The 13,756-nt window shown below is 36.9% G+C and overlaps 1 protein-coding gene and 1 long non-coding RNA gene across 4 annotated transcripts in view; one reads left to right on the top strand and one right to left on the bottom strand.

Annotated features, from left to right (window-relative positions):
- Positions 1–13,756, bottom strand: part of FGF2 (fibroblast growth factor 2) — a 90,609-nt gene that overhangs the window by 36,774 nt on the left and 40,079 nt on the right. For all 3 annotated transcript variants that reach the window (XM_060148676.1, XM_060148675.1, XM_060148674.1), the window contains exon 2: positions 11,564–11,667. In XM_060148676.1, coding sequence (XP_060004659.1) covers positions 11,564–11,667 — 104 coding nt within the window. The remainder of the gene's footprint in view (positions 1–11,563; positions 11,668–13,756) is intronic.
- Positions 55–7,497, top strand: LOC132520020 (uncharacterized). Its single transcript, XR_009540410.1, has 3 exons — positions 55–769; positions 1,424–1,512; positions 6,268–7,497. It is a non-coding gene; the product is annotated as an uncharacterized LOC132520020 (long non-coding RNA).

The following is a 13,756-nucleotide window of genomic DNA, read 5'->3' as shown; positions in this document are numbered from 1 at the left end:
CTATTCCAGGTTTAAGGTCAGGAGTCGAAAAGTAAAGAGTGAAAGGAAAAGTCATGTAATCATAAAGATAACATGAAAGGTCAGCATTGAGCTTCATGGGCTAATTTCCCAGAAATAGACCTAAACCACATCAGTCAGTTATCCTCAGGACGTTGATATGCTCATTTTTTGGTGTTCAGTAAGCCTACAGGGTGCCCCACCTTGCTAGTTAGCACTCCCTATAATGCTTGGCCAACTGGGATACATACCATGCCAGTAATATTTGCCTTCTCAGCCAGCTGCTAGTATTTTAGAGAAAAGAAATAGTACCAGGGATTAAGTGGATAATATTGATACATTATGGAAACCACAAGTTTGTTTTTTTTTTTAAAAAAAACAGAGGTTACTTGTACCTTTTTACACAGAGGGGAGAGAAGGAAATTGTGCATCTGTGCTGAACATTCAGACATGTAAGTTTACTAAACAGCTGATGTGCACTTGAAAACAAACTACACTTTTTTAATGGGTAGTAGAGCCAAAATTCAGTCTCAATAAAAGCATGCATCTAACATCCCATTTTAAGCAATTTTCAGTTCTCTCCATCCTAAGTTTACAAATCATCTTCATTGGTTGTGATGTCAATAATCCTGTTAAAAACTGATGCAGTGTAATTTTTTTAACCTTTATAAACATATTCACAGAGCTTTTTTCCTATACTCAATGTTTAACTGCTCACCATTTCAAACTTAAGAGAAAAGGAGATCTTCAGAGGACATCACAGAGGAAGTGGGTAAGTAGCTTCTAAAGGCTTACAACAAATTGTACCTTGCCTTCAAGCCTTATTTTATATAGGCCCAGGAGCTGGGAAATCCCTTAATTCATGGTTATTGACTGCTCTCATGCATATCATTTTATTTAAATACCACAACAATCCTCTGACATAATGTATCATATATACTCATTAACAAATGAGGAATCTAAAACTCAAGGCTCATAGATCAGGAGACTAGGATTGACATATATACACTACTGTGTAATAAAACAGATAACTAATGAGAACCGACTGTATAGCACAGGGAGCTCTACTCAGTGCTCTGTGGTGACCTAAGTGGGAAGGAAATCCAGAAAAGAGGGGATATATGTATACGTATAGCTGATTCACTTTGCTGCACAGCAAAAACTAATGCAACATTGTAAAGCAACTATACTCCAAAAAAATAGATAAATAAAATCGGGAGAATAAATAAATAAAACTCAAGGCTCTTAGTAACTTATTTCAGATTGTGGATACCCTTTGCCCATGTATCCGTCTGACACCTTTTCATCAAATTACATTTTCCTTTATTTTCCTTTATTTTTTTTAATTTAAGAATAATTTTGGGATACAGAAAGCACACAGCTCAAATAATGCATTTATTCATTTAACGTAATTTTTTTCTTCTAGGCGCTGGGATACATCAGTGAACAAAACTGAACAAAGATCCCTGCCTTTGTGCTGGTCCGATTCTCACTGGGGGAGACACAAAATAAGCAGTAAGCATAACTGAATAAATTGTAAGCTAAAATACGATAAATCCTATGGGAAAAAGTAAAACTGAGAGGATAAGCGGGATGGGGGATGGTGTGGGTACAGATTAGGCTGCAGTATTAAATAGCACGGCCACAGTAGGCTCCACTGAGAAAGTCATATTTGAGCAAAAACCCCTGAAGGAGCTGGAGTTAACCCTCCAGATACCAGAGAACAGCATCCCAAGCAGACAGGGAAAAGCCAGTGTAAAATCCCTACAACAGGATCATGCCTAAAGTGTGTGAAGGGCAGCAAGGCCAGTGGAAATGAAGCAGAGGGTTTGAAGGGGAAAGGAAATTAAGTCAGAGAGGTAATGAGATAGGAGATTTATAGGCTATTGTAAGTATTTTGGCTTCTGTCCTGAGAAATTGAAAAGCCATTGTAGACTTCTGAGCATGATCTGACATTTTTCCAGGATTACTCTGGCTGTCAGGATTACTCTGGGCCAAAGGCAGATGCAGATACAGATACACCCATTAGAGGCTTGCTCAGTAACCTAGACAGAGAGGGAGACTCAGACCACGCTGGTAGCAGCAGAGATGGTAAGAAGCTGTCTGCTTCTGGATGTATTCTGAAAGTAGAGTCAGCACAGTTTCCTGACACATCAGATGTGCAGTGTAAGATATAGAAGAATCAAGGGTGGCACTGAAGTTTATGTTCTAGATGATGGACTTGCTGAGATGGGGAAAGCTGTGAGGGGGAACAGGTTTTATAGAGAAAGATTAGGAATTCAGTTTTGGACATGTTGAGTTTGAGATAAATATTAGATGTCCTAAAGGAGAGAAAGAGTGTTTACTGAGCGCATACTCTGCAAGAGACAAATCACTTAACCTTCTCTCCCTCTTACTAATGCTAATAACCACAGAATTGGAACTTGAAAAGTACTAATTTATTTGGAATGCTGAGAAGTGTTTTAAGTTACAATAATTCCAATAATCCATATTCTCAATTCTAAAAGGTATGGAATCTAAAAAATGAATGTAGATGTACATGTATGAGAGTAATATAAATCTGTCATGCATCAGCGGTAGGCCACACCTCAAGACTTACCTGAACATTATCCACATGAACTAGCTTAGCTTATGGTCCTATATAAGGGGCACAATAACCATTTGTTGATACTGATAACAGTGATGCTAATGGTTTTAAAGATGGTGCTGGAAATCTGACCCCTTGTAGGGGCATCTGAATAGGAAAGAATCAAATAGAGTTTGAAAAAGCATAATCAACATTATAAATAGTTTGATTTGTATTTTGCCTGTATATTTAATTTACTTTAAAATTTCAAAAAGAAAGTAAACTGATGTGAGATACTTATATATAATGAAAAACTGACCCTAGGAAATGGTAGGAACCACGTTTCTCACTATTGGAGTGGGTAGTTACAGACAAGCCAGCAGGGAACGCTAAAATGGTTCATGTTGGATTAGGGTTGGATAACATCAGTATGTACTCATTTTTAAATATAGAAATATTGATGGTTAAATATAGATGGTTAAATGTAGAAATATTTATAGTTATGTGTATACATATATATATATATATATATATCCAGGTTGGTATATGCCTATATTCCTTGCTCGGTCAGATAAGAGGGCCTGGAAGCAGACACACCTCGGTAGCAACAAGCACGCCCAGATCTTGGTTTCTGATGCCACTTTCTAGTAGAAGGAACCAAGCCTCCTTAGAGAAATGGCCCATTCTGGGCTGGAGTAGGGAATATTCAAGATGAGACTGGAGCACCCTTAGAGGACATGAAATAAGGAAGTGCTCAAAAAACCCCACATTGACTGGGGTATGTCAAAGAATACAGGAGCCAAATGAAAAAGCTCCCAAGAGCCAAAGCTGAAACAATGTGAACAACAAAATAATACAGTTTTGGATTATAACCCAAAGTACAAAATAAATATCCATGCATATATACTGATATACATGATTAACTAAATAAAAGAAGTTGTTTCTCATACAAAAGAATTCCAAATAATTTATGCAGATACTTCCTCCTCAAGGAGACGGAGCATAAACCTCCCCCGCCCCGACTCCCATCTCTTAAATGTAGACTGTGTATAGTGACTTTCTTCCAGATACAGTATGGAAAGGGGAAAACAGCAGTAACTTTACAGTGGAGACAGACACTACCTCAGCCAGCTGACCAAGGTTAATATTATTAGTTATAAGCATGTTCCCTGAAACGATACAATGAAAATAGTACTTTACCTCTGTGATCTGCCTCCCAAACACTCATAACCCATGTCTAATCATGAGGAAAACATCAGGCAAACTCAAAGACCTTCTAATAAATACTTGACCAGTACTCCTCAAACTGTCAAAGTAATCAAAAAAAGGAAAGTCTAAGGAAATGTCATGATCTAAGGGAGACTACAGAAACATGATGACTAAATGTGGTATCCTGGAACAGAAAAAGGACATGAGGTAAAAATTAAGGCAATATGAATAAAGTATGAACTTCAGCTAATAATGATGTATCAATATTGGTTCATTAGTCATGACAGGTGTACCATACTAATGTAACATGTTAATAGGAGAAGCTGGGTGTGGAGTATACAGAAACTCTCTGTACTGCATCTTCACAACTTTTCTGTAAACCTATTAACTATTCTAAAATCAAAATTTATTTTTAAAAAAACCTGACCTTAGGGCTACAAGTATGACCACAAAAAAAGAATCTCAAGTAACTGAATTTAGTAACTCTAGTTACACTATAGGGATAAAAGCATCTCATTCATTTCTGTGCTCTACAACATCCAAATACAGATCATTTATTTATATATACATATCCACTTTATTTCACCACACTATAAATGCCAGGTGGGTGGAGATTTTCTTCTGTTGTTTTTCTTCTATTCTATTGCTATATCAGTGCCTGGCACATAGTGATCAATAAATATTTACTAAATTAATGAATAAATGAAACTTTTATATAGGTTACAATAAAAATACCATTCAATGGCACTGCAAAATCTAAATAAGAACAAAGGAACTAAGACCAAGGAAAATCCAGCCTAAGTACTGAAATACAGAATACAGTCTAATTTTATGGACTAATTTAGTCCCTGAGGAGACTAAGCCAGTTGGCCCATTGACTATCCTAACAACATCTGCGAGGATCTTTATGAGCCAGGAACCCTGGGTTCCAGTCTTGCCTTGATCCCTGGCTATCTTGTATCTTTGAGTGAGCCACTTAACCGCTCTGAACCCTCCTTTTCTCATCTGTAAAAGAAGACTGGGTTAGATGATCTTTAAGATCCCTCCCAATCTTTAACAATTTTTAAGCCTTTAAAACAATCTTAAAGCCCTGGCATACTGTAAGAAAAGAACTAGAGTAAATTCTCCTCCCCCTGCCGCCCCCCACCATCCCCTGTCCTTATGTATTGGCCTCAGAATTCTCGTGCACTGCTAAATGTTAGATTGACCCTTATGCTCACTCCCCCATGCTCTGTTTTTTGGATTGTTTATTCTTTTACAGTACTTTGATTTTGCAGTTTTGGCTTATGAGAGAGTTTGCTCAACAGGAGTCCAAGAATGCTTTTGCTTACACAGCTTCTGAGAATTAAAAACAGACATGATGTGTAAGTATCAGTGTTGACTATTTCAGAACAAACTAAGAAAGACACAAATTGTAAAAAGTTTAAATTTAATCTTAATATTGTAATATATATGTAGCTTATGTAAAATTTTATAAGATTGGATTCTAAAAGAAGCAATAATTCTTATTAAGCAGTAACCTTTGCATTTAATCTAGTATTTTATCTCTTAAAAATGATATTCTTCTTTACTGCATTTTCTGACAAATTTAATCAGTATATATCACCATTCTGTATAAGTGAACCCTCAAAAATCTCTTTAAGTTTCATTTCCCCTCAAGTAAGAAAGTTATTCAATAAGTAAAAAAAATTTTACTTTTACAGTAATTAAATGTATATTCTCAGATACGATACATAACTTTTGCATATTTGACTCTTACGGATCAACACAGATCACACACATTCTAATACTTACTGAATTATTTTGTTTAGGTTATCACAATCTGTCGCATAATATAGAAACAATGTGCAACTTTCTAGCAGCTAAAGACCAGGCAGATTTTTTCATACCAGTGCTAACACTGAGGCTGTTTGGTGATTTAAACTTAAGACTACAGTTAACCTCATTATATGCAATTTTTGAACATAGAAGAAATCATAGATCCTAATATTTGTCCTGGGCTTCTGTTGTTCATAGCAACAAAATTTATTTTGCTATGGAATGGAATACGGAGTCTGTTGTATATTAAAGAACTACTCAACTTCAGCCTCCAAATTTAGGCTTTGGCAGGTAAATATAGTTACTCTGAGTCTTCTTTAATACTCTCAACTGGTAGTAATCAACCTAACCTGACTCTTAGAAACCAAAATGTGTTATTATCCAGCATGCTCTTCTTTCTGAGGGGAAACTATAATGTTTTACAAATCAGTGTAGGAATCGCACACAGGATAAAATGCAGAAGAGCCCAGGGATGTGCCGTAACATGGCAGTCTGAAATGGGGTGGGGCCCTGTAGAAGAAGAGTGGGAAGAATTATGCCTTTGGCAAATGCAAGTTCATAAACCCCAGTGTCTCTAGGTAATAAGGAACATCTGCATCCCCAAATGATGGCTACTGGGCACAACACTGGACTTATCCCAAAGTTGTTTTGTTTTGTTTTTCTTTTTTACATGCCAGTTGTCTCTTCCCATTGTCACCTGAGTGAGGTCCCTGCTGACATCCCCAGCTACAGTGTCTTTCATCATCAGTGATTCGTCTCAACCTGTTAAACAGTGGAACAGAACAGATGCTATTAATAGCCAAGGGTCAAGACTTTTAATTTCTTGCCTGAAAGTTGCTATTGTTGACAGCTCAGTGCCTATGGATCTGACTCAGAGGAAAATATGTCACCTCCTGAATCAACACCACCTCCTTGGTTTGGGGGTAAGTGTCCCTTGTTTTAGGGACACTTACTTTTTCATCTGAAAATTGACACAGCCCACCCAGACTAATCTGAAAAAGGATTGCTGCTGAAGAGGCAAGGCAGCGAGTCACACAAATTGAATGGTAAGACTAGAGATTGACTCATGACCTTGGCATGGAATAGATCCAGTGACAGGAGCTGGAACAACTGGATCTTGGCTGGTGCCTTTCCTCAAAGAAAACTGATAAATCCTGAATATTCCATTTATGTGTAACAGCTGTGGCATTGTCCCTGCAGAGTTTGTGATAAATTTCTGAGCATTGCTAAATTAACTCTTACTGTACCAGCTTGAAGGAAATCTGTTGTATCTGGAAGAATTAATACACATCCAAGGGGACAGAAATATATTTAAGACTAAATAGAATGCTGTGACCTTAATCTTGTGAAAGGTCCTGCTTAGCTAAGGAAGAAATTAGAAAACACTGTTTTATTTTATTGTTTTATTTGTTTATTTTATGCTTCTGATGGTACAGAATCAACAGTTTGGGAAGCTTAATGCCTATGTGCCAAGAGAAGAGGTCAGAATTCTCTGAATTCTGACTTGTAGAGAATTCTCTAAGAATGTGAAGACAGCTCAGGTTTTAGGTCTAGTGTCTTAAATTTCTCCTCTTTTACAGACTCCAGTAGTTTCAAAGACTCACTGTAGAGTAACTTCTCAACCTAAATGTCCATTGACATTTATTTACAAAACAGAAACAGACTTACAGACATAGAAAACAAACTTACGGTTACCAAAGGGGGAAGAGCGGGGAGGGATAAATTAGGAGTTTGGAATTAGCAGATACAAACTACTATGTATAAAATAAACAACAAGTCCTAGTGTATATATCACAAGGAACTATATTCAATATCTCGTATAACCTATAATGGAAAAGAATATGAAATATATATATATATTTAAAATTGAATCACTTTGCTCTACACCAGAAACTAACTCAACATAGTAAATCAACTATACTTCAATTTTTTAAAAAAAAATGTAATAAATAAGGTAGAGTAGCTTCTGTTTTCATCACTTTTGACAATTATTTTTATCATTACAGATGAACCTGTGTTCCAGCCTGTGTTCTCAAGATAAATAACCCCTCCAATGACTATCTTACAGGGCCACCATGATTACCAGATTACTGGATCTTCTAATCTCTTTAAGTGGAAAACCACAGGGTAACAATCTGAAGTCACAAGACAGACATAGCAAAGTCTAGAGCTTTAAAACCATTTTGACTAGTGCCAATTTGACTAGCGTTGTCCATAGTTGAGACAGAAGCAAATGTTGTATGTATTTACTTTCTTTCCTCTACCACCTTTACTGTCTGACAGTAGCCAAATCAACACTATTGCAGGAGACAAAGTGATGCACACTGTGTTTTGTTACATCCTGAGGTGAGAAGAGTAGGGTTATCCCCTCTTCTCTCTACAAGGTCAAGGTCATCCAAAATTACCCATTGATTCACTGTCCTGGAAATATTTTAAATGCTATTTCAGTAGATTCCCAAAGTATTACATCATCCCTTGAGATGACAACAGGCTGGTAGAAAAAAAAACAGTGGAAGAAGTGAAAGTTCCAAGTAGTCAGCCTTTCATAGCTATGTTTTTTTTGCCTAGGAAACCTCATCCATTTCCCCTGCTTTAGCCGCCGCATATATGCTTATGACGCCCAAATCTATTATCGACACAACACCTCTCCTCTAAACTCCAGACCCCAACTCCAACTATGTAGTGAACATCTTCACCTGAATTTCTTAGGCACCTCAAACTAGATAAGACCAAATAAATGTGAGCCTGTCTTACCTTTTCCCAGAACTTGCTCTTTTCCTCTTCCCCTTTCTCATCTACCTCCTCATCCAAACTAGAAACCTGGATGTCATCTTTGACTCTTTCCTCGACTCTACTCGTAACTCGGGTCAGCCTCAGTGCTCACACTTTACTCCATCCTCTTCATCCTGTCACTGCCAGGTTCTGATCATCACTTGCTTGGACTATTCCCATGGCCTTCTAACTGGCCTGTCTCCACCAGCCTTGGACCCCTCAAATCCGTCCTCTGCGCTGCTGCCAGAGAGCTCTTTCTTGAATTCAAATCTCATGTGTCTCTTAAAACGCTTAATGGCTTCCCACTGCTGAGAGCAGCATGGTGCTATCAGGTACTTCAGCAGGCAGTTTACCTGCTTCTCCAGCCTCATCTTTTCCCCTCTACCTTCTATTGCCTTTGCACCTTACACTCCAGCAGGAGTGAATTTTAATTCTGGAGAAACCCCTAGTAAGCCTTCCGCATCCATGCCTGTGCCACGTCCTAGAATTATCTATATCCTGATCTCCATTCCTCTGTTCCCGAACTGCCTGATAAACTCCTTCCTCTACATTATGTCAAATCCTCTTGGTAGGTCATTTTTCCCAATCTAGACAAGTTTAATCGCTCCCTTTCCTTTATTACTATGCATACATGCAGCATATAGAAGAACACACCGAAGCCACCCCTTACACATTATTACGACTACTTATTTACACTTCTGCCTCCCCAGATTGTCACTTATTAAAGGCACAGGCCATTTTGTATTCAGTTTTATAACCCTAATGCCTAGCATGGTATCTAGTATACTGTACACTCAAAAAATACTAGCTATTGAAGAGGATTCTAAAATTTATTCAGTTACATAAGAGCACCACTACACTGAGACTTATTTATCCTACAAAAATCACATAAATATAATAAATATATCTTTGTCAGATGATCAGATGGTTGAATATTCTTTTTCTCTGTAAGTCTGTTTCAGTCCCTTCAGAAATCCGTAGATCATATACAGATGGCCAAGAGGCACATGAAAAGATGTTCAACATCACTAATCATTAGAGAAATGCAAATTAGAACTACCAAGAGGTATCACCTCACACCAGTCAGAATGGCCATCATCAAAAAATCTTCAAACAATAAATGCTGGAGAGGGTGTGGAGAAAAGGGAACCCTCTTGCACTGTTGGTTGGAATGTAAATTGATACAGCCACTATGGAGAACAGTATGGAGGTTCCTTAAGAAACAAAAAAATAGAGCTACCATATGATCCAGCAATCCCACTCCTGGGTATATATCCGGAGAAAACGGTAATTTGAAAAGATACATGCACTCCAGTGTTCACTGCAGCACTATTTACAATAGCCATGACATGGAGGCAACCTAAATGACCAGTGACAGGAATGGGTAAAGAAGATGTAAATATATACACAGTGGACTATTACTCAGCCATAAAAACGAATGAAATAATGCCATTTGCAACAATATGGATGGACACAGAAATTATATACTAAGTGAAGACAGAGAAAGACAAATACATGATATCACTTATATGTGGAATCTAAAAAAAATGGTACAAATGAACTTATTTACAGAACAGAAATAGAGTCACAGTTGTAAAACACAAACATAGTTATCGGGGGGGAAAGGGGAGGGATAAACTGGGACATTGGGGTTGACATACACACACTACTATGTATAAAATAGATAACTAATAAGGGCCTACTGTATAGCACAGGGAACTCAATACTCTGTAATGACCTATATGGGAAAAGAATCTAAAAACGAGTGGATGTATGTATAACTGATTCACTTTGCTGTACAGCAGAAACTAGCACAACGTAAATCAACTACACGCCAATAAAAACTTAATTAAAAAGAAATCCAAAGATCTTCACTCAAAAAAAATTCAAAAACTAAGCTCAAAACACCACAACTGCTCAGCACTATTAGATCCATTCTGTGGGGAAAGCTATAAAGTGCTATATAACTGGCTACTGGTATTGGTATTATGGCTGTGGTTTGTATATACACGCACTTTTAGGTACATGTCTTATCTACTCCCCCAATGAGACAGAAGTACAATCTGTGTCTTTTATACTGATCTGCTTCCCTGCGTCATTCCCCACACAGTGTCTGCTCAACAGACATACAATCCCAGTTGTAATAATAATGGTGAAGTTGACAGGGAGCCTGTATTAATGGAAAGAATACTAGCCAGCAGCAAGGACCCTGGAGTAGTGTGATAAAAAGTAAAAAAAAAAAGAGAAGTCCCTGCCCTTAATGAGCTTATATATAAATGAGAAGTAACATGAGGAAGTAACAATTTTGAGGACCTATTATGTATAAGACCCTGATTTTGGCACGATATAAATTATTTAGTCCACACAAAAACTCTGAGATACAATCATTATTGTCTCTATTTTATAGTACTCTAAATGGCAAGTGTTTCTACGTCATATTTGAAATAAGCTTAAAAACTCATACTCAAAATTTTATATGTCCATCCCAGTGATCTTCAGACAACTGCACAATATAAAGATTTTTTTTAAACTATAGTTTTAGGGACTTCCCTGGTGGTGTAGTGGTTAAGAATCCGCCTGCCAATGCAGGGGACACGGGTTCGAGCCCTGGTCCAGGAAGATCCCACATGCCGTGGAGCAACTAAGCCTGTGCACCACAACTACTGAGCCTGCGCTCTAGAGCCACAACTGCTGAGCCTGCGTGCCATAACTACTGAAGCCTGTGCTCCACAACAGGGAAGCCACCGCAATAAGAAGCCTGCACGTTGCAATGAAGAGTAGCCCCCGCTCGCCACAACTAGAGCAAGCCTGTGCAGCAGCGAAGACCCAATGCGTCCAAAAGTAAATAAATATAATTTAAAAATAAGACTATAGTCAATAGCTTTGCAGCAAAGGCAGTAAAATGCAGTGAATTAGAGTTCCTGCTCTAGAGTTCGACTGCCTGGCATGCCCTCCTGGCATGCCATCCAGGCTCTGCCTCATATGACCTGTGTTTTCTTGGTTACTTTATTACTCCCTCAGAACTTCAGTTTTTGCCTCTGTGAAATATAGTATAATACTCCATTTTATAGGATGAATGTGAAGATTAAATGATATACCTGTAAAACCCTTAATAAAGATTTAATAATACCAATACTAGGAAATTCATAGCAATAAAAGCTAAATTTAAAAAAAAGTGCAAAAAGAGAAAACATTACTTACAGAAGCCAGTAATCTTCCATCTTCCTTCATAGCAAGGTAACGGTTCGCACACACTCCTTTGATAGACACAACCCCTCTCTCTTCTGCTTGAAGTTGTAGTTTGACTATAAGTAATGGAGAAAAAATTACCTTTGTAGCATCATAGAAAAAAAGAGGCATCTACACGTTTATGCATCATGCAGGGTAAAGACAAGAGGCACTTGTGCATCCAGCCAAGGAGCTGGGGGACAGGGGCCAGATGTCAATTAAATTCTGTTAGAATGAGAGGCAGACCCACTAAAGTATGAGGGCCTCTTGACTCCCTTCTCAATCCAGTGTCAGTGAGCGGATAAGAGTGACAGATGGAGAATTTTTTTCCCTTCATGGGTAATTAGCCTCCCCTTGGCCCTGTTAACTACTTAGATTTTTTTTTAATGAACATATTTTAAGAGTACATAAATATATAAACTACTTATGAGAATTTCCACACTACTGCCTAACTTTAAACTCTTTAAAAGTTATTTTAACCAATTCTTCACAAATAAGATATAATTGCTCACTATTATCTTTTGGTTTGTATTTCCTTGAGTTTCCTCACCTTTTATTTCTAGCTTCCCCTTCAATACAATACCAAATGCATTTATCTTTCTTTATGGAGGGATTGTGATGTATAGATTTTTTTTTTTGCAAATATCTATTGGGAAAACAAAATGTTTATGCTTAATTTGCTTATAGTGTGATGAAAGATTTTCAGAATGTAAGATCCTGAAGAGGATGACCTATGTGTTACACTACATTATCAATATTAAGCAGACTGTTGAAAAACAAAAAAATAGGTATTACATGATCATGATGATAATGCCATAGGGACAAATAATCATCTAATTAATTCAGTTAAAATTAAGTTCAAACTTTGTTTTGCTATTCAGAAGCAGCATTCTCCTGCCTAGAACAGCATTCCCCAAAATGTATTTTGGCTAACAGAAATTACTTAAAAAACAGGTTCTGGGGCCAAATAAATTTAGGAAATTCTTGGTTAAGTCAAGTTAACGCTTTATTGTCAAACTTCTCAGAACTTTGCCTCTCATAACCTGCATTATAAATCACCATAAGGGGATCAAGTACACAGTGTGTATAAAATGTGCTTGGGTCCCAGAACAAGTTTTTTCATAGGCTATTCTGTGGCCTATAAACATATCTAGGACATTCTTGAGAGCAATAGAAAAAAGCAGTGAATATTCAAGATTTTAGAAATCAGAATAATATTATTTGGATAACATTAGAAACATTAAGTAAATTTAATTTTCCCAGGTGAACCCGGACAGCTAGGAAACATGGCACGAAAAGGCAATGTTTGAAAAATTCTGGAATTACTATTAACTTTGTTAGACATAATTATGTCATAGTAATTATGTTTTAAATTTTTTCCTATCAGGTAGAACAACATATGGGTAAAATGAGATATAACATCTGGGATTGGCTTTAAAATATTCCAGGAAAAAAAATAAAATAAAATATTCCAGGAATCAATATTTTTTTAATAAAATGGGTGGGATAAATAAAACAAGATTGATTAACCTATGTCAATAGTTATTAGAAGCATGGGAGTTCATTATTCTCATTACTGTATGAATGTTTGAGAATTTACATTTTTTATAAAAAGATATTTGTTGGACATTTAATGTCTGATTCTCCTCTGTACCAGTCACTCCAGGTGAAATTCTTCTACAGAATCTTAAAAGACAGTACAAAGTAAAAGGAATATAATCAAGACATGAAAACTAAAGGGAAGGGAAGCCCAAGATTTATTTTTAACAAATATAAGCAAGATTAATGATTATGAATAAAAATCCTTGTATATAGCTCTAAAGTGATGTAGATAAGCCGTATTAATTATGAATGCATTTGCATCTCTTTTTAACTCATATGGTTGTATAAATGCTTCTGAGGCAAGACTGCATAGTCAATCACTATACTTTTTTCCCAGCACTTTATCAATAAACTATAGCCTAGCTCAAGCCCACCATCTTATAAATGTGTATTACTGGTCATAAGGCAGATTATGGATATTAATGTGTGGTCAGTACCTGCAACTCAGTACCCAAAGTAAATGTCATCATTCACTTATTCATTGGCCTTTCACAGATTTCTTGGGATTCCACATTAGGACACTGTCATTTGATAAGCCACTAAAAAGTAAACACTAATTGTAGA

The sequence above is a fragment of the Lagenorhynchus albirostris genome, chromosome 4 (genome assembly GCF_949774975.1).
Source record: "Lagenorhynchus albirostris chromosome 4, mLagAlb1.1, whole genome shotgun sequence".
NCBI lineage: Eukaryota > Metazoa > Chordata > Mammalia > Artiodactyla > Delphinidae > Lagenorhynchus > Lagenorhynchus albirostris.
Note: the sequence above shows the minus strand (reverse complement) of the source record. Positions and strands in the feature narration are given on the sequence as shown.